This window comes from Colias philodice, chromosome 7, assembly GCF_061535455.1.
Source record: "Colias philodice isolate Cphi_HAF_F1 chromosome 7, ilColPhil1 Martin Lab GWU primary, whole genome shotgun sequence".
Lineage (NCBI taxonomy): Eukaryota > Metazoa > Arthropoda > Insecta > Lepidoptera > Pieridae > Colias > Colias philodice.
Genome location: NC_143092.1, coordinates 11,119,755 through 11,147,514, shown reverse-complemented (window position 1 = coordinate 11,147,514; position 27,760 = coordinate 11,119,755). Strand labels below are relative to the sequence as shown.

The window sequence follows — 27,760 nt, the reverse complement described above, 5'->3', positions numbered from 1 at the left end:
GTTGAAGTATGTCCCGAACGCTTTTGCAAAAAATATCAATATCAGCTTAAAGTCTCAATAAAAATAAAGACACATAATATTGTTATTGTATGTTTTTTTCCAAAAACATTGATTAGATTATTTCATCATTTTCATTACTTTGCATAAAGGGTACAATAAAATATTTCACCACAACCCGTTGAGTATCTACTTACTTCAAAAGATATACATCAAATTGTACATGAAATTCATGTAACTTTTGTTAAAAATACTAAATCTCATCTAAATGTTACAACAACAATTATAGTTATTTTAAATGTAGGCCTATACCAGCAGATGACCGCGAGCCAGAATTATGACATGCAGATGTCGACTAAAAACATTCAAATTTAAATACCAGCTGATTTATTGCATGAACACATAAAACAAGTAACCTTGAGAAAGACATCAAAAAGTAGTCCAGGCCAGTGATGGTACATTACATACATATAGTCGTGTACTAACTGAGGCATATCCGATTTCAGTGGATTAAGATCACGCGTCTTATCTACAGCATCGCTATTGCACTTTCATGTTTCCTTTTATAGTGCATAAAAACGATGTAGCGTAAGGGCTTATAAGTAAGTAAGAAGTAAGAAAGTGTTACCACCCTTTCTTACTTCTCCCGTATAGCATCGTGAGCACTTAAAAAAACGATTTTAGGAATTTTTAACTTATCTCTATAAGCCCGTTTTGGGAGGTCATGGATGTGCATAAAAAATGTCTATTACACCATGTGAACATTCTTAATCGTACGTAGTATATTTATTATTTATTTTCATACGTAAATTACGAAATTAAAGAATTAATATAATATAGAAACATCAACAAGGTTTAACTTCTATTAATCAGTTTAGTTGTAATAAATATAAAGTCTTGGATAACTTTGCTATTTATTGCAATAACATACGCTAAATATTTCATATTTATGTATGTTTTCGCGCGGTCTTATCGTTGAAGATTAGAACTACTTTTGTTTAATTATTGTCTGAATAAATTGTTACAATTACAAGCCTAAAATTGCAATTAGTAGATATTTTTTGCAATTTCTTGTTGAGTAACGATGTTTTGTAAACCCTGTTTGGATTTTTTTTTAATTACAAATTTATTCAAGCGATAATTTGACACTCTCAACACAAGTCGGTCACAAATCGTAACAAGTTGCAATGTAATTAATTTGAAATGTAATTTGTAAAATGTTCTTAATTGCAAAGAGTCGAGAAAATATGCATATTATTGTGCAAATATTGAAACCACTTGTAACATATTTGTATGAAATACATCAAAGGATTCTCGCCGCCTGTTGCAGCTTATATCAATTATTGTAAATTATAAGTTACGAATTGAGTTTTTGTGTTATAAGGTATACTAACGACTTCGACGTAAAACAGACATCAATGCAGTTGTCATTTAATTTAATTGAATATGCGAGCACGAGCGAGCACATGCGAGCACCCAATACGTAAGTTGCATGCAACGGAAGAAAAATAATTTATTAGATCCGTTTCTGTAGCATACAATGGTACCAGCTTTTTACACATGGCTAATATAAAAGCTGCATCTAATAATTGAAAATATGTATACGCGTAGGTATACTTCGACAATATACTTCGAATATTTTTGTGCAAAGAAGAACGAAGATGATAATGACAATATAATATTATATAAAGACAATGTAATTTCTCGATATACAAGTGGAGATAATTATCATTGAAGTCGCAGAGCACTGCGTAAGGGGCGTAATATTTAGCAATGTAACGTAAGGCGAATACCATGAGGTAATTGTGGACATTTGATACCCTCCAGTTGTAGCCACGGAGTAAGTGTACTACGTAGTGATGTGCTTGCGCTCCACCCAGCGGAGCGATGCTATGCTATGAGATAGTAATAACTATTTATTTGTCCATAAAAGGCCGGCAAAGCACCTGTTCTTCACTTCTAGTGTTACAAGTGTTTATGGGCGGTGGTGACCACTTAACATCAGGTGGCCCACCTGCTCCTTTGCTTGCTCTGACATAAAAAAAAAACTAGACGCTGAGACGGCAAAACCTATAGCATACTACTACTATGTATTTATTCTTTTAGGAATTCCTATTATATTTCTACGAGATTCTATATATTATGAACTATTTGTATTTAATAAATGGACTAATAAAAATTTTGTTTATTTTTCATTTTGGGAAAATATATGTAGGTATATTTATTTCCCAACAAATTTATTGTAACGCTAAACCTATTTTAATAAAATAGCTTTACAGTGGAAAGATGCCGAAGTAGAAAGATCTACATTTATGCGCAATCATGTATCGTAAATCTCACAACTAGATTTTTGCGAGACCGCATTTACATATTATCTATTACACCTACTCGTAATTTATTATACATATTAACAAACTAACTTAAAACTTGCATAATATATGCTTTTTACATTAACAGAAGGTGATAACGATTAGATTATTTGAAATCAATCTAAAACATTCATGAAAATATAAACCATACTGGACTATTATTTCTTTCACAGGTTATCTTGAAAAAATCTTTTAACTTTACTTTTTATTCAATACTCCGTAACATAACAGTTTTTCCTGCGTCACACATCAATTCAGGAGCTAAAAAAATTGCAAAACGATACGTGGTATTTTACCAGGAGTGAGTACAATAGCAATGAATTGTGGAAACCATGTGGAAACAGCAGTTGGCACGCGCTGCCCCCAAACTCCACATTGGCATGCGCGCCGGGCACATCAACGTGACCATTCAATGCCCAAAATTACCTAAAACAACACTCGTTATTGTACAAACCAGTTATTATGTGGTTTTATATAGATTAGAGGACCTTTGTCTTGCGCTACACATGTTTATACCTTTGGCTAATAGATAAGAGGTTGAAAGTCCTGCTAAGTCAAGCATGTTCTGTTGTCATAGATGTAAAGTTATAGCATTTTAATAAGATGAAGGTTATAGTAGTAGCGAATCAGAAATTTGCAATAGGAGCGTTTCTTAGTAAGGGTCATGGTATTGCTCTATGGTCTATTCGATTCTAAATTGTTTTTTTTTTATTTAGTTTATGATCGTTTATTTATTACTAATGTCAAAATAATTTGAGTTTTTATTTTAATTTATTAATTATTAAAGACAGTAGGTATTTCATAAAAATATAAATTTTTATCAAGTACATTTTTTATTAGATTTGGTATTTATGTTATTAGTTAAACACAAGGTTAAGCGTGTTTATTGAAATGAAAAACTATACGCGATTATCGATTCTTATTAAAAATTAATGATTATGTATATTAAAATATAAATGGACCGTTAAATGTAGAGCCCTTGAAAAGAGTCGCGGTTACACAACTGCAACTAAACTATATAGCTATAAGAATATTTATAAAAATATAAAATCTCGCGCGTGTTTTTATGGAATTATTAATGAGGCATTGGTATTGAAGGTCGTTGATCCGGCTGGTGAATGCGATGCCTTTGTTGATGTTCATTTGTTGCATAATAAATATCTTTTAATTTTGCTGAAGATGCGTGCGGGGAGAGCAGTGAAAGTGAAAAAATGAAGACCATTGCGCGATTTTAGTACACTATTTGTTTATGGTATCTTTGGTTTACAGAAGCTTTAATGATTAATGGTAGACGTTTCAAAAATTGAAAATATTGTAAATTAAATTTATGTAAGATAGTAACACTTTGATTTATTTTAAAATAAGTATTCAAAGGTTCTTTTTGTTACTAGAACATGCTGCCCTAAATTTACAACGTTACTGACATTGAACGATTTACCTTTATTTGATGTTGTTGCTATAAATAAAGTGATAAATACTACGCATAAACTCGGTTTTGACTAGTCTCACTGATATCAATATAAATTTAAAATATTTATTTGCAAGAATTTCATTACAAAAATTTACTATACTATACTTATTTCTTATTTTATTTACCATACTTTAAGACCAGGATTTCACTAGTCATTTTTTGGCATCAAGCCGTATGAAATTTTGGCATTAGCAATTGCCAATTGCCAAATTGCCAAGTTTTGTACCTCCTTCGTAGGTTATGATTGCAAAACCACAATAATTACTAACTTATTGGATGTCCGGGATGTCTATGATGTTCAACAAAAGTAAATGAGACAGTGATTTTATTTATGTATTTGATAAAATATGCTGGACATTGAAAGTATGAATAAATCTATATACTAATATTATAAAGCTGAAGAGTTTGTTTGTTTGAACGCGCTAATCTCGGGAACTACTGGTCCGATTTGAAAAATTCTTTCGCTGTTAGATAGCCCATTTATCGAGGAAGGTTATATATCATCACGCTACGACCAACAGGAGTAGAGCCATGCGGGTGAAACCGCGGAGCGCAGCTAGTCTTAATATAAAAACCTTTTCTTTATCTTTCATTAATTTTTTAATTTTTTATTGTTTATCCAGAATTAGAAAGTTTCATGAAAAATTTTAAAAATCTGACTTCGATTATCGATAATGAGGGCAAACAAGATATTTCTTCAGTTTTTTAATCAAAAAAGCCTCCATAATACTCAATATGAACAAAGTAACATGATACACTATGATAGCAGTACTATAGTTCAATGTCGCAAGATTGCGTTTCGCGCGGTCCTTCAATGGTAACTCGGTAATCATGAGATCTCGGGCATAAACACATAAATAAGATAAATCTTAGTCGCGACAGTTACGCATGTAAAGCCAAGGTTACATAATTGTGAGAACTTGCACTAAATTGTTAATATTTACATTAAGTAATATGTATTTCTTATTTTAGAAAATGGAGACGCGATAAAGCGATTATTATTAAGGAATCGATATAATTTAAGAAAGTACATAATATGCTATTTACTTATTTTACACACGCATTAGCTGAAGCTAAAGTATCTCACTGACTGTTACAATACAATAATTAAAAAGTGCAGGGAACTCTAACTGCATTAATTTTGATAGTTAAAATAAAATAGTTAAAAATTGTAGATATATAACTCTATTTTGATAAATAATTACAGAAAAAGTGGTAAATCTCGTTAAATAAACCACTTAGATATATAATATTTTGATTTCGGTATTACTTTTACTACTACGTAGTACGTAATTATAAAACCAGAGTTCTTCAAATTAAAAGAGGATATTTGCGTGTAAGTGTGTAACAAAGTAGAAGCGTACATCAAGTGTTGATCGACGAATTTTCGCCTAAAGTTAATGAATTATAGACACGAACAGTGGCAGTGTTGCGGCCGATGTAATAGATTTCAACGCGCGCGCGTTATGACTAGATGCACATTTATCAATTTATTCTAATATATCGTCGTGTCACGTTCATGCCTTGTTAATGATTCATTGTTTACATTTATTTCCGCAAGGAAATTGTATTTGTTTCCACAGCTAACTAGCAATATTACGTTAATTAGGTATTTTAGCGCGTGTTGTAAACTAAGTAACTAATGAGTAAAATTAAATTTAAATTTAATGGTAAATAGTATAGAATCTGTCATGTTTTAATGTTAATTTTATGATGATCAAAGAGTGAAGTGTGTAAATAGTTCTGATTTTAGTTTGACTTTGATATAGACAAACTTATTTATTTACTAAAATACATTTTAGTTAAGAGTTAAAAATGGATATGATTTTAAAAGAGCAACTATGGAGTTTCTTGCCGGTTCTTCTCCATAGATACTGCTTTCCGAATCGGTGGTAAATGTTAAAAATACTTATGTAATGACGATTCGAAAGTGCTACTAAAAGTAGTCTAATTGAATAAATAAATGTTTGAGTTTGTGTTTGAGTTTGAGTTTGATAATAAAACGAAGAAATCCTTATAAAAATATATATTTAAATAAAGAACATATAATGTCAACAATAATTATGAGATAACAAAATAGAACTAAAAAAAATCACATTGAGCACTTGACTAGACTGTTCACCACCAGCCGCTGGCGTAGCCGGATCCGTGACCGTAGCCGGAGGAACCGTAACCGTAGCCGGAGCTGTAGCCGCTGTAGCCGGATCCGTAGCCACCAACAGAGTAGCTGGGAGCTGCGACGACCTTGTTCACAGATACTACTTGGGGGACGGAGACCACTTTGGGCACACTAACGACCTGGGGGACGTTGACGACGCGCTGGGTGTTCACGACCTTGTTGACGGTGACGAGGCGGGCAGCGGGGGCGACGTAGCCGGCGGAGTAGCCGCGGATGCCACTGTAGCCGCCATAGCCGCCCAGGCTGCTGTAGCCACCGTAGCCGCTGTGGCCGCCCAGGCTGCTGTAGCCACCGTAGCCGCTGTGGCCGCCCAGGCTGCTGTAGCCACCGTAGCCGCCGTAGCTGCCCAAGCTGCTGTAGCCGCCGTGCACGAAGCTGCGCTTGTCACGGACCTCGCCAGCAGCTACGCAGGCGACGAGAGCGCACAGAGCAATCTGTAAAGAGTACATATTTGATAAACTTTCTTTGGATTTAAGCCATTGTATGTGAGACAAAATTTAGATGTAAGTCATTGCTAGTTTTTTTTCGATAGGAGATTAAATTTTAAAAATATTTCTTCTGCAGAAATAAGCTGCTTTAAAGACTACGTAACTATATAAAAACTATGGTACATGGTTAATAAAAATTATGAAAAAATTACCGAATACACGATTTAAAAATAAATTTTTATAGTAGGTACCTACTTGTTATAATTTAGTTATAATATTACTTTGGATAAATTCAAAAGACATTTATAAATATTAACCAAGGATATTCAATTAAAACTTAATTTTATGTACACAGAAGCAAGCTCGATTTAACAAGATCAACAAATCAAGATGTCGTAATAAAGTACGTATTATATGTTTATGTTATATTATATTAATATCAATTAAATATTAAAATTATGCAAATAGTCGGATTAAATGAAGCAACATTATGGGAATATATTTTGATATTGAATATTATGCGAAAAAGTAACATTTTGGCGCGACCGTGACCCACTGTCGCGAAACTTTGCAATATGAAAGTTAAGTCACTTTTATATGAATATATTTAATTCGATCAAATGTTACAATTATGACAAACAAAATAAAAAGGTTTGTTTGTAACATTGGAATTGATGTTAATAAAACAATAAATGATGATTAGTTTATTTACGAATGCAGTTTATATGCAATTATTAGTAAAAAATCTCTTTGTAAAATACTAGAGAGCTTTTGAAACGATATGAGACATGTTAATGAAGTTTTTATCTCATGCTATGTCCAAAAATATTACAATTTACCAAAAACAAATGTTAGTACAAAACTGCATTATCGTTAAACAATGATGTTTCGACATCGACCAATAAAAATACTCTACTTATAAAATATTACAAAGCTCTATGAAAGTGCTCTACTTACGAAAGCTTTCATGTTGGAGTAGTTGGTTGGTGGTTGTTTGGTGATTGAGAGGTGATGTGTGAGGAGGCTCGCCCCCACAGGCTATATATACCGAAATGTAGAGCGGTGACGCAAGCGTCCTCGTGAATCGCTCCTTATTAATTATTTTAAAATTCAAGCTTATTGCATCCTTGCTATTATTACTGTTTGTTTGAATTTTTAATATGTTGTTATTTGTATGAGGTTAAAGTCGATCGATGAAGAGATTGAATCTTCCTTGTTGAAAAGGTTTATCTGTATATTAGCTTTAGAATCATATCTCCCTTCTTCTATTCTATTTCTGCATGACCAAGACATTGTAATACGTGTGTAAAATATACCAAAATTTATATTACCAAAAAATATTCTAACAAAATTGATATTTGTTTAAAGCTTTTTATCATATTTATTATAAGCTTATTATCCCTAAGCTTTTTAATATCATGAATTTATAAGTGTTCTTGTGTAGTGTTAAGTGTATTAAATATTGTTGTACATCATATTTTCATTATATTGATCTAAGATAAGTACATGGGAGGCTTTTTTTTAAATAGAAAGAGAATGAATGATTTGATGAAGAACATTTTAGAAGAAGTATAGTGAAGCTTTCGCGAGCAAAGTCGCTAATTTACAATTAATAGAATCATTTCTTTAAAATTCTCATCAAATTATATTTTCTCACACAAAATAAAAATAAATGCTCTACTAATATTGCAATAACAATATCATCATAATAATTTCTTCACAAAAAGGTCACATTCTTTGTTAAGTGCAGCAGTGTGGGTAATAGGTACACAGTTTAAGTAATTAATTTTATCTGTCTTTTAATCGTTGGCAAATAATATTAAGTTCAAAATTATTTTTATCTATCTAGCCACAAATCAAATTGCAGAAAAATATTTTTAAATATAATTTAATATTTTTAACATTTGACAAAGTATTTTTTATGCAAATTATATTTTGTACATTAATATTTGCCTTTTTGTGAAATGAACTACTTACAATATAATATTCAAACATCTATATTAACACTAGCAAATAAATTAAAATAAGTTATTTTGACGTTAGAGAAGAAGGCTCTACTTGTCGCATAGGGCAATATATTCGCAGGTATAACTAAAACGGCAGTGGATCCAAATCAAAGTTTCAATATTCTGTGAGAAATGCATTCCTTTAGAGATATTAAGATTTGACCTATCTGTTCTTTATAAACGCGTAGGTGTCAAATAATAAGTATTATTCACAGATATTTTTAATACTCGGAATATGTCGAAGTAAAGCCTTACAACTGATTTAAATGTATTCTGTAAACAGTAATTTATAAAAAATAAAAATAAAATATTATGAGTATCTCACTAATACTATTTTACAGATAGAGCTTTTTGCTGTAAAAGTTAATAATTATATAAAACCGTAAAAATACCAAAATATACTATACGGTACCATAATAACGTATTACAATTGGTTTAGTAGTAAGATGAATACATAAATTACGAATTCTAGCGAGTTTTGCATATTTTGAAACAAGCTATAATAAACCAAAACAATATTTTAAATTCAAATATTTATTGCAAACACAGTCCTGTCACATTAATTCAGCTTCGGCGATGAGTCAAAAAAGTATTCGTAATCTCTGTCATAGCATAATGCAGGTTATAAAATAGAAGCAATTTGTTTTATCTATCTGTTTGTTTGAACGCGCTAATCTCAGGAACTACTGGTCCGATTTGAAAAATTCTTTCGGTGTTAGATAGCCCATTTATCGAGGAAGGCTATAGGCTATATAATATCATCGCGCTAAGACCAACAGGAGCGGAGCAATGCGGGTGAAACCGCGGAGCACAGCTAGTTATAGATATTATCATTATAAATTTATAAAGAATAGAAAAATAAATAACGATATTATCATTGATCTCCTTTTGTATCTGTCGCAATCAATACAAGTACTTATGTGGGGTCTCGTTTGATGTGAAGCAATTTACAGCGTAATTGGCAAACATTTTTGTTGTGAATTGTGCGCAACACTGAAAACCAGTTATATTTTATATATTTCGCAAATCTTTATCTACATGTTTGTATTTATCTATAAATTTAATCAAACTGTCTGTCTGTTTTAAAATTATAACTTTGTTTTTTTTTTTAAATATTGCGATTTAAATATAAGCATGTAATTAGGATAACGTATATTTAGAATTTGTTAACTAGTAAATCCACAAGCGGAAAATTAGTAACATTACTAATCAGTTTGTTTTAAAGTAAATTAAATTTAAAAAATCTGAAAGTCACGTTTTAAAATTATCTGGCGTAAAAACCTAAAATTGTTTTTTCTTTAAAATTCGCCAGTAATAAATTTCGTATGTACATTATAATATTATCTGAGTTTGTATGTTATTTTTTATTATATATCTTAAATATTATTATTATACAAAAATATTGTACGTTTAAATATAATTCATACTCAAACATTACTTAAATACTTTGTAGATAAGAATGTTATACAAGACTCTTGTTTCATATTTTTTAGACCATGATTTATATGTAGAGTTTTAGTTCTCATAATTTAAGCTCAAACTCAAACATTTATTTATTCAATTAGACTTCTTTTAGAAGCACTTTCGAATAACGCGTTTCATTAAAGAAACGAATATTCAATGGCGGCCAAAGCTGACACTGACGTATGGTAGGATCAGCAAAAAAGAAAATAATAATAACGTAAATGGATAATTATTTTATTAATTATTTCAAATTGTTTGTTGTCAAACTTTTTTGTTATGGTATTTGTGTATTTATTTTAATTATCATATTTACTTATACAGAATGCAACAAAATCCCCATAATAATTGTAATGAGCCCATAAAACTGAACAACTTTTCCCAAAGAATATATTTTGTAAATTTATGATAAAACCTAATATGGGGAAAATCAAATACATTTTAGTGATTTTACTTTTCCCAATTTTGTTTTTGCATGTAAGCGAGAGGGGATGATAAGCGCCGCCATTTAAGATTCGTTTCTTTAATGAAATGCGTTATACATATTTTTAACAATTACCACCTATTCGGAAAGCAGTATTGTGGCAGTATCTATGGAGAAGAACCGGCAAGAAACTCCATTGTTGCTCTTTTAAAATCATGTCAATATTAAAATTTAATTTTATACGTGAAAGAAGTTGCCACCGAAATGAATTTTTTGCGCCTTTTATAAAAGTAATGCATAATAATATTATCAACAGCATTTTGGTCCACTACGGAGTACAGATTCCTATGACAGTTTGGTATAAAATTTACCGTCACATTACATATTTTTAATAAAAATTCGTCTTTGCTACTTGTCGTCTTTGATAGGTAGGTAGGTCGTCGACAACTTTTAGTTCTTCTTCTTTGTTTACGGCTAATAGATGCACTTCGCCAATATATTTAGTTAAAATACAAGAACAGTTTGTCAGTTTGCTTTTCCGTTCATGTAACTTTAATTTTTCTTATAGGACCTTTATTCAATTACTGCTATTATGTAATAAAATTAATTTACAGATACACCCAATATAGTAAATATAATAAATGACTATAATTACAGGGCGTTTTCTAATTAACGACATCACATAAAAATGTTGAACCATTTATTAAGAATTACAACAATTTCCTTAAATTTTTTAATAACATATCTGAGCAAAGTTTACGGGAATCGTTTGGAAGGTCACAAGGCCATCAAAAGTGACGTCCACACGCGAGCGTGTCGCGGGTGAACGTTATTATTTCAAAAGTGTTATATTTGCAATTTTGTGTGAATTTTCCTCAATTGAAGTTTAATTTAATGAGTTTCATAAATTGTTAACAAGATCTCATAATACTTGGTATATGACGTATCATTATGTTTGTTAATTGATTTGTTTTAAAAGCGATTACTTGTATTTATTCACTGAAACAAATTACAATTTTAAAATTACTCGTCTATGGAGTTCGGCCGAGTAGTAAAAGCATAGTTTTGTCACTGGAAAATATTTGGAAGCGGCTGCAGCGAAAGTTTTTTCTTCAGACTGATTTTATAACCGCGATAGAATGACCCAACAAAACACAACTGAAGAAAAGACCCTCTATCAAAAAATGGTCAAATCTCTTATAAAGTACCAAGACGCATAGTTCCACGCACAGCAGGCAGCAGCGTCCGGTAAGATGGATAGAACACCTGTTAGCGCCCTCTCTATACTATACTTGCTACGTAATTATATGCATTGACAGCACGAAAAAAAAATCAGGATGTTTTCTTGAATTTTAAAATACAGTTTCTGCTTCAAATTAAAACAACTCCACATAATGTAATACGGCCTTAGCCGAACTAGACCGATTTAAAAAAATGTTAAATATCAGTACCAAATGCTGTGATATGTTAATTTATTAATTACATTAAAATGTTGCCGTATTGAATTAAAGCAGATGTCAGTTTCTGACTTAAATTTACTTTGATCGAGTTATTATTAGAAGTATCATTAAATATTAATGTTTAATTTGAACGTTTATGTTGCTCGTTGTGAACGCAGCCTGCAGTTGATGAATGGCGATGGGCAAACTGGTTTGTCCGTGAGTTAATCTATTCATGGCCATTGATTTGGATATTGACATTGGTTAATATTGGGTTAATATTTACAAATATTTCACATTACTTCTAAATTACTAAATTACGTAATTGCATACTTTTTTATGTTTCTAAAACGTACGCTCTATTCATTAGATGTGAATTATGTTATAAAGTACAAATTATGCATAAAGGGGTAGGATGTCAATGAAAAATAAGTAATTAAAAAAAATAAACAGTTTTATTCATATAAACATAACAGAAGTAAAACTAAAAATCACAAGAAAATTTGACTAGAACATTTACAGGTTGTCTCTACCATTTGCTGTAGCTGGGAGCGTAGGTGTTGCCGTAGCTGGCGCCGTAGTGGGCAGCTCTGCAGCCGGAGCAGCCGGAGACCGGCACCACCTTGTTCACTTGCACCACTTGAGGGACTGACACCACTTTAGGTACGTTCACGACCTGGGGTACGCTGACGACCTTCTTCACGTTGACGACTTTGTTGACGGTGACGACGCGGGAAGCCGGAGCGGAGTAGCTGGCTACTGGAGCGGCGTAGCTGACTGCGGGGGCGGCGTAGCTGACTGAGGGGGCGCCGTAGCTGATTGATGGCGCGTATCCTACTGACGGTGCGTAGCTTACTGATGGGGCGTAGCTAGCAGATGAGGCATAGCCTACTGATGGAGCAGCATAACTGGACAGAGGTGCGGAGTAACTGACTGACGGGGAAGCGTAGTTCAGAGGGGTGGCGTAACCGAAGGAGGAGGAGGAGTAGCCCAATGAAGGTGCGGCATAGCCGATAGATGGAGCATAGCCCAAAGAGGATGATGCGTATCTAGCAGGGGCAGAATAACCGAAAGAGGGAGCGGCGTAGCTCAATGATGGGGAGTAGCTCACGGACGGGGCGGCATAGCTTACTGCGGGTGAAGCGTAGCCTACTGAGTGTGAGGAATATCCGACCGAGGGGGCAATGTAGCTGGATACTGGAGCAATGTGGCTGACAGCTGGGGCAAAGCTTACAGAGGAAGCCAAGCCAACTGCAGGGGCCGAGTAGCTGGAGGGGGGAGCGGAGTAGCTGTAGCCGCTGGAGCTGCTGTAGAGCCCGTTGGCGGAGTGCAGGCCGCTGAGGTAGCCGCGCTTCTGCCGGACGTTGCCGGACAACGCGCTTGCGACCAGAGCCAATACAATCACCTGGAACAAGTTATAGATATTGTTAGACATTGTTTCATATTCTAATTCAATAAGAGATGAGTCTTTTGTCCATACTGTTGTTATATACTTTTATTACAATATGCAAGTGGGTATATGATACCTATTAGATATATGCTAAGAACTTTTGCACTTTGATTCAAAAACAAATTCACATTTACAATGCACAACTTTTATAAATTGATAGGAAGATATTGTATGAAACTAAGCTATTTCAGTTGAATACTTACAAAGGTTTTCATGGTGCTTAGTGAGACGATGACAGTCAGTTAATGATATGTCACCGAAACGGTTACCCATATATAGTCAGGCGTTGTGACATCGCGTCCTTACTGGGCATCGTCTTTAATTTATTTTTCATTTCAAAATAGACCTCTAATATGATTTAATTAATCGTTACCATGATTTTTGTATGGTTTTGCCGAAAAAAAATCAAAATATTATAATTCTTAGCGGCTAGGTTCTTTGATTCAAAATTCTCTGCAAGCGATAAATATTTGCATATTCAATTCGTTTTGAAAGAGTCCAATTAAATAGCAGTAAGAAGCCTATGGTCTTATTTCTTGTAATCCAAAATATTATGTCTTAGTTCTTTTTTTATAAAAGTACCGAATAAATTTTTTTTAATATAAATATTATTTCTATAATCATCAATAAGTAAATAATAATAAATGTTCAACCAGGTGGATGTTAAAGAGCTTTACATCCTTTTACGAAAGACCGTAGTCATGGACCAAAAAACTATTTTTTGGTCCATGCCGTAGTTAACAATAATAATCCATCTCATTTCTCCTAATCGTATTAGTTAATTCTTCCATAACAACCGATAAGTGAAACTACTGAAACATAGAGTGTAAGTTCGACGACGCTGCTGAAAAAATAATTCATGATAAATAAGTATTTTCAGTGATCAATGCGTCAGCTATTCAAATATACAGTTGATATTATCGAAAGTTTATGTTCTAGAATATTAATTATTAGCTCCTTTGTTTCATAGCTTTTTTTATTTTTTGTATAACCATCACTATAGGCATTAGTTCGACATAGAAAATAATATAGTTTGAGAATGGGATAGTAACCCGGTAGTTTTAGTTATCCTAGTATTATAGAGATAGTACCTACAATCAACACCCGTAAGATAAGTTTATACCGTAATTTTTTAATAGTAGCATTTTTTATTATATTTATTTACGATTGCATAAAGCATTAGGTACCATTTACTAGACATAAAAATAAAATAAAGTCTTTTTTCCTTCCTAAATTCTACCATTTGAACAATTACATATGTCTTGTTGTATATGATTTCTAGATATGTACTAAGATAGTTACACATTTCTTAAAATGCAACAAATACTGGCAATATTTACTAAAGTTTATGTTATTTGACGAGTATTGGTCAAAACTCAAATAGGAGAAATAATGTGTCGGTAAATGTGCTCGCGCAAGGTCAGCTTTGTTGACAAGCAAAGCCGGCATCCGCTGCGGTCGCATTCGGTTTTTCATAGACTAGATTTCGACCTACGGCTTTGTTCGCTATTAACTAAAACTCAACAATTAATACAGATACTAAAACTTCATAGACAACTACGCTATCCATTGTTAGATGAAAATCAGTGTAGTAGTTTTTTTTTATCGCGATTATTTTTATTATTCTACAGTTTTTGGTGTCTCTTATTTTTTCTTTCTTAATTTGACTGTCAATTTTGATAAAGTTTAAACGCTATAAAGCTTTATTCCAATTATAGAGTACATTATACAATCACTAAAACATGAAAAGTATTATGTATAATTACAAAAAAAGTGTTAAAATAACATTTAAATTATATTTTATGATAATTATTTTAATTTTGTTGGAAAAATATGCATAAAGCTTTATAAAATTGTTTTTAACCTTTTTAATAATTTGCGTAACATTTCTAAAATAATTTAATAAAGTGCAATTGTATGATTTTATTGTTAGTTATAAAAACAGTAGGTGCAAAATAAAACTCGAAACTTTTTCCTACTCATTATTTTGTTTATACGCAACGAACAGAGTCAAATGCACGTCGTGATATTAAATTTTAACTAAAATAATAATGCATAATTTATGAAAAGTTATATGTTTTCTATATTATAAATTATAATCCAACGATTAACCTTCGTTTAGCCTTGAGCGATGCCTTCATTTCCAAATTGTAAACATCTGCGATTATAAGCGATCGGGTAAGAGATATCTGCTGCATTCAATACCTACAAGCATAATATACTTTATTTTTAATTTGTTATTTTCTTCTTATTTTATACTAGCGGTCCGCCCCGGCTTCGCCCGTGGTACATATTTCACAATAAAAAGTAGCCTATGTCCTTTCTCAGGTATCAAAATATCTCCACACCAAATTTCATGCAAATTGGTTCAGTAGTTTAGGCGTGATTGAGTAACAGACAGACAGACAGAGTTACTTTCGCATTTATAATATTAGTATGGATTGGGTATATTTTTAGATTAGACACATTAGAAACATTGGTGTTCTACAAGGATCTATTTTAGGACCCTTCTTGTTCTTGGTATATATCAATGATCTACCTTATTATTTACAGGATAGGTGTGAAATAGTTCTGTTTGCAGATGATACCTCATTAATATTCAATGTGGATAGGCATGACCCAAATGTTGACGAAGTGAACAGTACTCTTTTACACATATCCGACTGGTTTACTGCTAATAATTTATTATTAAATGCCAAAAAAACAACTTGTGTTGAATTTTTACTACCTAACGTTAAAAAGTTGAGCAGAAATATTACCTTGAACGGGGAGGTATTACACCCTACAGAATCGACTGTATTTCTTGGGTTAACATTGGACGAGAAACTACAGTGGGGAGCCCATGTCAACACCGCTGCAGGTAAGCTCAGTTCAGCAGCATATGCAGTCCGAAAGGTAAGGCATCTCACCGATGAAGATACAGCTAGATTGGTTTATTTCAGCTACTTTCATAGTATTATGTCCTATGGAATTCTACTATGGGGCAGGGCAGCAGATATAGAAACTATATTTATCTTACAGAAAAGAGCCATTCGCTCTATATATAATTTACGTGCTCGGGACTCACTAAGAGATCTCTTTAAGAATACTGGTATCCTTACTGTACCATCACAGTATATATTTAATAATATTTTGCATGTACACAAAAATGCCGACGTACACACAAGAGTAGGAGATAGACACTGTTATGGCACAAGGAACAGAAATAGAATTGAAATGCCATTTTTCCGATTAGCTAAAGTTAAAAATTCATTTATGGGTCAAGGTATACGCTTTTACAATAGAATTCCTCATAATATTAAAGAGTTTGGTAGTGCTAAATTTAAAACTTATGTAAAAAATATATTAGTTCAGAGAGCCTATTATAGCATTAAGGAATATGTATATGGAAGATGAAAATCCATGGAGGGTTGTCGCGTAAGAACCACAGGACAGTTCTTTGGCATATTATGATATATTATGTAGTTAGATTTAAGTTACAGATTATGTAATATTGACAATATGATTTTAAAAGAGCAACTATGGAGTTTCTTGCCGGTTCTTCTCCATAGATACTGCTTTCCGAATCGGTGGTAAATGTTAAAAATACTTATGTAATGACGATTCGAAAGTGCTACTAAAAGTAGTCTAATTGAATAAATAAATGTTTGAGTTTGAGTTTGAGTTTGAGTTAGAGCTTAGATTCATTGATATTCGATTTAGTCGTGCGACGGATTTGATAAATGTGTAAAGATATACTCAAAAAACGAAGATAAGGTAATGTTAGACATGAATAAAAAGGAATTTTAACATACTAAGTCTTTAAAAATAATTAATTATTTATATTAAACTGAAATATTAACGACTTATGTATACAGGCTCCCTCAGGCCTCAATATTAATATCTCCGCGAAAAAAGGAATGGCGAGACACTGCAGTTAGTTGTACAAAACATTTTAAACCTATCATTTACAGTCCATGATTTAATGCACTATAAAGTATCAATAATATATTAAACACCTAGCTATAGTCAATGAATCATAGTGCATCTTACGAAACGTTCGCATGTAAATGTTAAGGCTAGTTCACATAAAGCGGTTATCGTGGTCGAGTTTTAATGCATGTCACATAACTATAATTACATAACAAAATCGATCAAAACGTGTCGAGCCACGCTTAATTTAAAGGTTTAGTAGTCTTTATGTATTCTTTATGGCTTATGTTAGGCTGTACCTATAGAACAGAAAATTGGCAATTCTTTTCGTATTCTTGTTTGTTTTCTTTATGTATAAAATTTATGAAAATAGATACAGCTCTACATTTTCGAATCTGGATACGACACGATAATACGTTGAAAAGTCTATCAAGTAAGCTATTTTATTTGCTTTATAAGTACACTAGATTTCCGCACGCGGCTTCGCCCGCGTTTTCAAAGGAAAACCCGCATAGTTCCGTTCCCGTGGGATTTCCGGGATAATACCTACCCTATGTGTAATCCAAGTTACCTTCTATATGTGTGCTAAATTTCATTGTAATCGGTTCAGTAGTATTTGCGTGAAAGAGTAACAAACACACACACACACATCCTCACAAACTTTCGCATTTATAATATTAGTAGGATTAAAACTGCTTTTTACATTATCTCTCTGATTAAATTTTTTAATATAAACATTTTCCAATACAAATTTTCCTTAATTTAATACAAATTTTCCTTATCTATATAATTTTACGGCAAAGAGAAATTTTTCCGACTTATGGCAATTTTTCCTGACTTCTAGACATATTTCCTGACTTATCGTAATTTTCCCGACTTATGGATTTTTCCTGGCGTATAGAAATTTTCCTCACGAATAAAAATTTTCCTGTCTTATAGAATTTTTCCTGACGTATAGAAATTTTCCTGTCTTATCGTAATTTTCCTGGCGTATAGAAATTTTCCTCGTTTATAGAAAATTTCCATTCTTATAGAACTGACTTATAGAAATTTTTGCGGCAAAGAGAAATTTTCCTGGCTTATAGAATTTTTCCTGACGTAAAGAAATTTTCCTGGCGTATAGAAATTTTCCTTGTTTATAGAAATTTTCCATTCTTATAGAAAATTTCTAGCTTATAGAAATTTTCCCGACGTATAGAAATTTTCCTGGCTTATAGAATTTTTCCTGACGTATAGAAATTTTCATGGCTTATAAAACATTTTCCTGACTTATGAAACAATCGCAAGGGTACCTAACGTTGCAATTGCTATGGGCGGCGGTGAACACCTTACATCAAGTGTACCGCCCGCTCCTTTGCCGGTTGTAGTAATTTAAAAAAAAAAAAAACTTATACAAATTTTCCTTATCTATATAATTTTGCGGCAAAGAGAAATTTTCCTCACGTATAGAAATTTTCCTCACGTATAGAAATTTTCCTTGTTTATAGAAATTGTCCTTTCTTATGGACATTTTCCAGCTTATAGAAATTTTTCCGACTTATTGCAATTTTTCTTAACTTATAGACATTTTTCCTGACTTATCGTAATTTTCCCGACATCGATTTTTCCTGGCGTATAGAAATTTTCCTGTCTTATCGAAATTTTCCTGTCTCAAATACAAGGAAATTTTCCTGGCGTATAGAAATTGTCCTGGCTTATAAATATTTTCCTGACTTATACAAATTTTCCTTATCTATATAAATTTTCCTGACGTATAGAAATTTTCCTGACGTATAGAAATTTTACTGACTTATAGAAATTTTCCTGACGTATAGAAATTTTCCTTGTTTATAGAAATTTTCCTGGCGTATAGAAATTTTCCTTTCTTATGGAAATTTTCCAGCTTATAGAAATTTTTCCGACTTATGGAAATTTTCCTGACTTATAGAATTTTTTCCTGACTTATCGTAATTTTTCTGTCAATAGAAATTTCCCTAACTATTGTTAAAATCATTTTTCTAATCTTCCTAAAATTGGAAATTTTTACGACTGATTAAAGTAAACCACCCACCTATTCCCACTCACATCCCGTACGCTATGCTCTTTATCCACAGGCGTGCGCAGAATGGCTCAGTATCTGCATAGCTAGCGAACGTATAAACTCGCCCGGTCGTTGGGCGCTTTCACCAGGGCCCTGGAATTATGGAAACAATATCATGAACAATATCATCATCATCATTTTTATTGAAAACAATATTCATATATTTTTCTTTGCCCGCGGATTCCCCTGATGTTAAATTCGCATTAGTATGAGTCGTTTCACCGCTGTCAAAAGTTACCCATGGCCATGTCACATTAAAACGAATAAACACACTTTCGCATTTATAATATTACTAGAGGTCCGCCCCGGCTTCGCCCGTGGTACATATTTCGCAATAAAAGGTAGCCTATGTCCTTTCTCGGGTATCAAAATATCTCCATACCAAATTTCATGCAAATTGGTTCAGTAGTTTAGGCGTGATTGAGTAACAGACAGACAGACAGAGTTACTTTCGCATTTATAATATTAGTACGGATTCCAAATTAAAATTTAAATGTTTACTTGCGTTAACTTTACTAACATTATAGCCTGACTATGGCGGAGTAATTTTTTTTTCTGTGATACGTTTTGAAGGAATGAAGCTTAAGAAGCTATGAAAAGCATTAAAGTTTGCTTTTAATTAAAGTATTCATGTTCTCTGCTCGTTTTTGTCTTGTAAATATAACTTTCTGAACATCGTATTATAGACTAAAAAAATTGTATCAGGAGTTTATAATATATTGTAAAAAAATGTGTTGGTTTTCAAATTACAGTTACAAAACCCATAATGATCTAAGTAGAACCAATGGAGATATCAAAATTATGACTTAAGCGCGTCACACACGATGAAGATACTATAATATTTTATCTTAAGATACTGTAATATTTTATATTACAGTATCTTAAGGTATCCGGTATCAGCGTTCTGACCATCATTTTTCTTTTTGTCATTGCGTACTAAGACCCCTGTAGAACCGCCATCCTGTTACAAATGACCCGAAACACTAACACAAAATTTCGGGTCATTTGTAACAGGATGGCGGTGAGTGCTCGCAGCATTGTAGCTTTGAGAATAACGTATTATTATCAATTATGTCACAGTTTTGTAAACATTGCATTTTTAGTTGCATTGATTTCGAATTAACATGTATATAATTAATTAGCATACAGAATAAACGTTTCACGAAATGTAGATAGCTGTTATAGTCCTTCCTCAGATTACTAAATGTCGAAGCTAAAGATGCAACTCGCAGCCTCAAGCAATTGTTTAACGCTTAAGTTTAATTATAGTTATGTTAATCGAGCAAATGCGTGTATGTATGCTGTTTAATAACTATTATGATAATTTTAGTATCCTATTTAAGTGTTATTGAGTAATGAGAGGATTAATTACGTAAACACACATGTTGATAACAGCTATTATTGCTACAGTGATTTATTAAATAAAAATTTCGGGAATACGACAAATAACTACCTTATAGGTACGACTATTTTATATTAGGCCCCTTTCCTATTTTCACACCTTTCCCACTATTTTAATTAATTGTTTGTCGATCCTTGTAAAACATTTTCTCTGTAAGTGGGCGAAGAGAATTTCTTGGCGTCAGGTGTAACAGTTTCGGTTGCACGCTCTACTATAAAATAAAACTAAGTATTATCTTCTGTTTATTTATTTGCAAAGAATACGCATACCGCAGTAACTGTAACGAGAAAAACGAACAGTGCTTTGCCGCAATTTTCAATTTCCGAGAATAATGGCAAAATTTCATTCATCACTAATAAAAAGACGAAATAAACTGAAAACCATTTAATACATACATAAAAAACATCAAAAAATTTTACATCAAGAAGCCGCTATATTTTTCAATTATCGCCACCATCCATGGTTGCCGTAGCCGTTGTAGCCGCTCCACCCGCCGTAGCTGTAAGCTGGGTAAGATTGGTAGTGGTGCGTGTACACGTACGGCGTGGAGTACACCACGGGGCTCGACCAGTCAGACGACCAGCCGTAACTGGCGGACGCGGCGCAGACTAGCGCGAGGAACGCGAGGCACAACTGGAAGTTGATTTGTATATGAGAAATGTGTAAACAGCATCATGCGTCTCATTTTTACCATTATAACAGCCACTAGATTTCCGCCCGCGGCTTCGCCCGCGTTTTCAAAGGAAAACCCGCATAGTTCCCGTTCCCGTGGGATTTCCGGGATAAAACCTATCCTATGTGTTAATCCAAGTTACCCTCTATATGTGTGCTAAATTTCATTGTAATCGGTTCAGTAGTTTTTACGTGAAAGAGTAACAAACATCCATACATCCATACATCCATACATCCATAAATCCTTACAAACTTTCGCCTTTATAATAGTATTAAGATTAAGATAGTATAGTCATGAATTGTTTAGGTCCCTCTGCTCTAGCATGATTTAATAGATCAGATTATGATTATGAAAAACTAACTACTAAAGTTCCTATTAATTGAGAAGGATACATTATAGTACGCACATAGTTATATTTAAGTTAAACAAGGTTGAAGTAGTTCAGATAGCTCAAAATACGCTGACAGTGCTAAGATGTTTTTTTTAACAATTTTTAAAGTGAAATAAGCAAAGTAAAACTCCATTTTCATCCCAGCTTGAAAAGCTTGCCTGAAAATTGTAGTATTAATTGGGCCATGCACGCACCAGAAAAGTAACCAGACCCTTACAAACAATTGGGGTTAAAAGATACAGTTTTTTTTTGTATTTTATACGAAAGGAATTCTGCGTCTCATCCTCAATCTACTACCTGACAATCCATCTTACATAATTGTCCCTCTACCAAACACCAAGATATATACTTTAATACTTCTGGTAAAAAATGATATCCGCAAATGTTACAATAAAAATGACTATTCAAGAATTTAGATTCAGAATTCCTATATTCTATTCCTTTAAGCATTAAATTAAGTAATAAATGAAGTAACTTACGAGGAATCTCATCGTGGCAAGTGTTGTTTGTGTTTGACGCTCAGACGCATCTTTAGGCTTATATACTGCTAGAATTAGGCATCTTACCCACGTGACTACGCTCGATAATATATCCTTTTGTATATAAATATAGGTAGAAGTGTTTGTTTGTTAATTTTAAAAGATTTGGATTTTGGAGTTTGTTAATATTGGCGCAAAAATGTTAGAAGACTTTATTTTTCAAAGTAGATAAATGTTAGTAACATTTCTGATTTTGAGTTCGGTCTCTTGCAAGAATTTAGTAGCAATATTGTAATTTTGAATTAATTTTACGAACAATGCCACGGGCATTTCTATACTACCGCTAATAGAGATCCCTTATCTGCTATTCAAAACACTTGTTTTGCATTCATCGCTGTTTTGCTTCGGACTGTCAATAAAATTCAGTACTAAACCAGAAATGTATTTCGTTTGGGAAATATTTTGTCCAGTTTTATGGTTTTGCGTGGGTTTGCTGGGTCATCGGTTTAATATATTGCAGATAAGTATATTTTGTAAGATTTAATACGGTTTGTTGTGAACAGTGAAGGTCAAACATCTTTGTTGTTGTTTCTGCATTCTTTTAACAAAGACTTGTTTATAAATATAAATTATAATATTAAATTGGTTTTGAAATATTCAAATCATATCCCTTATGTAGATGTCGCTAAATAAGCAATAGGTACACATTCAAATAATGTACATATCAGTTTAGACACTGGTGTTACATGCCACTACATATTTTGTTTTAGCAGATAGAGAATGATATCAAATGCATATTTCGATTCCAGTTGTGAACCAATGAAATATTTTTTGTTTACATACACCTGCATCTTCCTCAACCCTCAATCCAATACAAATCTCCTCCTTCATCTTTGTTATTTTTGGGTAAACAATTTGTTTTTCATCTATAAAAGTTACCTAAATCTACCTACATCTAATTAATACCACACCTTCGCAGCTACCCAATTACATAGTATGATTTGATCTGTCTCTACGACTACATCTAGGTATATATTAAAATAGTAAACCAAATTGTTCATGAATCTGAAGGCTGATAAGGTTCACAGCCTTTTTATGAGGATAAACAATAAAGTTTAATGCGTTTATAATTGTAGTGATGACTGCAATCAAGCCCCGCCGTAAAACAAGCCTGCTTATTGCTTATAATGGTAATTATTGATTGATTGAGCTTAACTTCAACGCTTTATTAATGATAATCTTTAAATCGTATACGTGTTTAAGCTGTTAGATTAATTTAGCAAAGAACTTCAATTATCGTTCAATTATTCGAGTTGTTTCCGCGAGTGTATGTACATGCAATGGATTTTAAACGCACACAACATTTTTAAAGAGCCGGTTTCTTATTTTCTTGGTTGGGAATCAAAATATATGTATTTTTGAGGGATAGAAAGCTTTATGAAGAGCAAGTTAGATTCGTGTCGAATCGTTCTCTAATGTCTTAATAATAAAAAATACCAAACACTACCTACTACAGATTTAATAGTAATATTACAGAGCCGAGCTCTACCATACTTTTCCTTTTTAAGTATCCATATAAAACAGCTTAATCGATATGAGCTGAGTCGATAATTTAAAAATTGAGTGAAACTACGTATTTGGGAAAGAAATCGATTTTTTTCATAAACTCCAATAAATCTATTATATAAGAAATCTTGAAGACCTTGAGTTGTAGCGCAGTGTTGGGAATATTTTGCTTAAACGATTTCTTGAACCGATGGGTTCAATAAACTAAGGATGAACAATGAACATTATATCCAAAGATAATGAAAGTTACAACCAAATTAAAAAAATGAGAGAGACTCGAAATAGTTAATGTAATTTATTTATTTAAAATCCGAAACTTTTGGCAAAGATAGAGCCTAAGTATAAGCTCAGGTAAATTCCGTCCAAATGAATGCAAAATAATACAAATTGGACATTCAATATCATATTAGATACATGTTGTAATAATGTGAAATGTTATAAGCTTAAAATTTTCTGAAAAATCATTATGAATATGTGAGCCCTAATCCGACGGCCGACCTTTGGTATATCGAAGCATGGATCAAGTTCTCCCATCGAATTAGTATATGCCTACTACAGTTTAATATCACGAGAACTTTTCACTTACGATTTTACGCGAATATTATAAATTTTGCATCGTGTTTTTCCAGTAAGAATGAATAAGCAGCTCAATTAGTAGCAATATCTGGCAATGATGTAGTTGTATCCGTATATTATATTTTTCTGGGAAATAATCTGTTTGGATACCTACCTACTTTTCTAGCAATATTATAATATTATTTTAGTTATTTTTTGTCATTAAATATAAAGCCAAGAAAAATATAAATGATGCTCTAATTATCTTAAATTTTAATTTTAATTTTGTACAATTCTATTTCAATTCTACATTGTAACTTGCATATGGGAAGTGGGAACACAATATGTCCTGAAATAAAACAATTTTATTTTATTTTATTTATTTTATTAAATATTACCGTGTAAGGAGTTTTTGAACAGGATCTTAAAATATGTTATATAATCTCTAAGTTTTTACAATCGATGTTTTTGTGTTTACATTTTTGCGTTGTTTTTTTCCTTAACATGTCATTTGATTAAATTAATTCATTTAAATAATATAATAATAAAAACAAATATTGACCATAAACAAACCACACAGATACAAAAAGCGAACATAAAAAAGAGAACAAAAAAACTAACAGAACTTAAAAACTAATAAAACTTAAAACACAAACAAATAAAATAATATAAAAAACCTTATAACTAAACTTAAAAAATATAACTGAAAACAACAACAAAGAACTGTGTGGTAATGTCCATCATCAAAAGGGACTACTCAGTTAAAAGCTGTAGTGCTCCCTATGAACACTAACAGCACTGATTTTCAGGAGCCCCAATCGATTGCGACGGTTGGAGTTACAGCTTTTTAGGTACTTTGCATTGTAGCAAAGTTCAAACACAGACTCGTCTGTTTCAAATATAAATAAATCCATACTAATATTATAAATGCGAAAGTAACTCTGTCTGTCTGTCTGTTACTCAATCACGCCTGAACTACTGAACCAATTTGCATGAAATTTGGTATAGATATATTTTGATACCCGAGAAAGGACATAGGATAGGTTTTATCCCGGAAATCCTACGGGAACGGGTTTTTCTCTGAAAATGCGGGCGAAGCCGCGGGCGGAAAGCTAGTAGATAATATATCTGAATAATATATAACTATATATGATGGAATAGTGATAAGTGTGAAATATATATTTATTAAATATTAGTACTTACCACTTATATAATATTATAATATAAGAAATATATGTGTAATAAAAATATATGTATAGAAAAAACAATAAATTAAGAATAATAAATACCTAAAATAAGAAGTATTATATTATATACGTAGAGAATAGAGATATACACATACAGCGGGACACATCAACGGCACTAAGGCTGGTACAGCGTATTTAATAAATGTTTTTTTTTTATATTTAAATAGAAAGTTTGTAATACTTTTTACTTCAGACAGGGGTGGTGGAAGGTTGTTCCAGCACTTAGTGGCGCTGTATGTGAAACCGCCTCTAAATGATGCAGTGCTGATGCTTAGTGAGACGATGACAGTCAGTTAATGATATATCAGCGAAACGGTTACCCATATAATATAGTCAAGCGTTGTGACATCCTTACTGGGCATCGTCTTGTTTTCATTTCAAAATAGACCTCTAATATGATTTAATTATTTAGCGGCTAGGTTCTTTGAAACAAAATTCTCTGCAAGCGATAAATATTTGCATATTCAATTCGTTTTGAAAGAGTCCAATTAAATAACAGTAAAAAGCCTATGGTCTTATTTCTAGTAATCCAAAATATGTCTAAGTTCTTTTTTTATTAAAGTACCGAATAAAAAATTTTAAACTGCTATTATTATAATAACAAGATATTAATAAATGTTAATGAACCAGATGGATGTTAAAGAGCTTTAGCTTTACGAAAGACCGTAGTCATGGACCAAAAAACTATTTTTTGGTTACGGCATGGACCAAAAAAAGTTAACAATAATAATCCACCTCATTTAGCCTTGAGCGATGCCTTCATTTCCAAATTGTAAACATCTGCGATTAAAAGCGATCGGGTAAGAGATATCTGCTGCATTCAATATAAGCATAATATACTTTATTTTTAATTTGTTATTTTCTTCTTATTTTGTATTGGGTATATTTTTAGATTAGAGCTTAGATTCATTGATATTCGATTGAGTCGTGCGACGGATTTGATAAACGTGTAAAGATATACTCAAAAAACGAAGATAAGGTAATGTTAGACATGAATAGAAAGGAATTTTAACATACTAAGTCTTTAAAAATAATTCATTATTTATATTAAACAGAAATATTAATGACTAATGTATACAGGCTCTTAATTAACAAAAAACCTCAATATAAATATCTCCGCGAAAAAAGGAATGGCGAGACACTGCAGTTAGTTTTACAAAACATTTTAAACCTATAATTTACAAACCATGATTTAATGCACTATAAAGTATCAATAATATATTAAACACCTAGCTATAGTCAATGAATCATAGTGCATCTTACGAAACGTTCGCATGTAAATGTTAAGGCTAGTTCACATAAAGCGGTTATCGTGGTCGAGTTTTAATGAATGTCATATATAACTATAATTACATAACAAAATCGATCAAAACGTGTCGAGCCACGCATAATTAAAAGGTTTAGTAGTCTTTATGTATTCTTTATGGCTTGTGTTAGGCTGTACCTATAGAACAGAAAATTGGCATTTTTTTTCGTATTCTTGTTTGTTTTCTTTATGTATAAAATTTATGAAAATAGATACAGCTCTACATTTTCGAATCTGGATACGACACGATAATACGTTGAAAAGTCTATCAAGTAAGCTATTTTATTTGCTTTATAAGTACATTCCAAATCAAAATTTAAATGTTTACTTGTGTCAACTTTACTAACATTATAGCCTGACTATGGCGGAGTAATTTTTTTTTCTGTGATACGTTTTGAAGGAATGAAGCATAAGAAGCTATGAAAAGCATAAGTTTGCTTTTAATTAAAGTATTCATGTTCTCTGCTCGTTTTTGTCTTGTAAATATAAATTTCTGAACATCGTATTAAGTATAGAAAAATTGTATCAGGAGTTTATAATATATTGTAATTAAAAAAATGTGTTGGTTTTCAAATTACAGTTACAAAACCCATAACGATCTAAGTAGAACCAATCATGGAGATATCAACATGAGTGCTCGCAGCATTGAAGCTTTGAGAATAACGTATTATTATGTCGTAGTTTTGTAAACATTGCATTTTTAGTTGCATTGATTTCGAATTAACATGTATTAAATTAGCATACAGAATATAGATAAACGATTCACGAAATTTAGATAGCTGTAGTCCTTCCTCAGATTACTAAATGTCGAAGCTAAAGATACAACTCGCAGCCTCAAGCAATTTATTAACGCTTAAGTTTAATTATAGTTATGTTAATCGAGCAAATGCATGCATACCTAAATGCTCCTAATTAATTTTTATGA

At 32.2% G+C, this 27,760-nt stretch overlaps 2 protein-coding genes and 1 long non-coding RNA gene across 3 annotated transcripts in view; all 3 read right to left on the bottom strand.

The window, feature by feature from the left end:
* The window catches only part of LOC149487370 (uncharacterized), a 67,665-nt gene extending 48,725 nt beyond the window's left edge, over positions 1 to 18,940 (bottom strand). The window contains exon 1 of the long non-coding RNA XR_016315911.1: positions 18,922 to 18,940. This is a non-coding gene — a long non-coding RNA (uncharacterized LOC149487370). The remainder of the gene's footprint in view (positions 1 to 18,921) is intronic.
* On the bottom strand, positions 5,849 to 7,468 carry LOC149487372 (uncharacterized). Its single transcript, XM_089697157.1, has 2 exons — positions 7,402 to 7,468; positions 5,849 to 6,450 (listed from the first exon to the last, which is right to left on the bottom strand). The coding sequence occupies exons 1-2, from the start codon at positions 7,411 to 7,413 to the stop codon at positions 5,956 to 5,958; spliced, it is 507 nt and encodes a 168-aa protein (XP_089553283.1). The 5' UTR covers positions 7,414 to 7,468; the 3' UTR covers positions 5,849 to 5,955.
* Positions 12,211 to 13,515, bottom strand: LOC149487371 (uncharacterized). Its single transcript, XM_089697156.1, has 2 exons — positions 13,428 to 13,515; positions 12,211 to 13,179 (listed from the first exon to the last, which is right to left on the bottom strand). Exons 1-2 carry the CDS (start codon positions 13,437 to 13,439, stop codon positions 12,304 to 12,306), a joined length of 888 nt encoding a protein of 295 aa, XP_089553282.1. The 5' UTR covers positions 13,440 to 13,515; the 3' UTR covers positions 12,211 to 12,303.
* Positions 18,941 to 27,760: the final 8,820 nt, after the last annotated feature.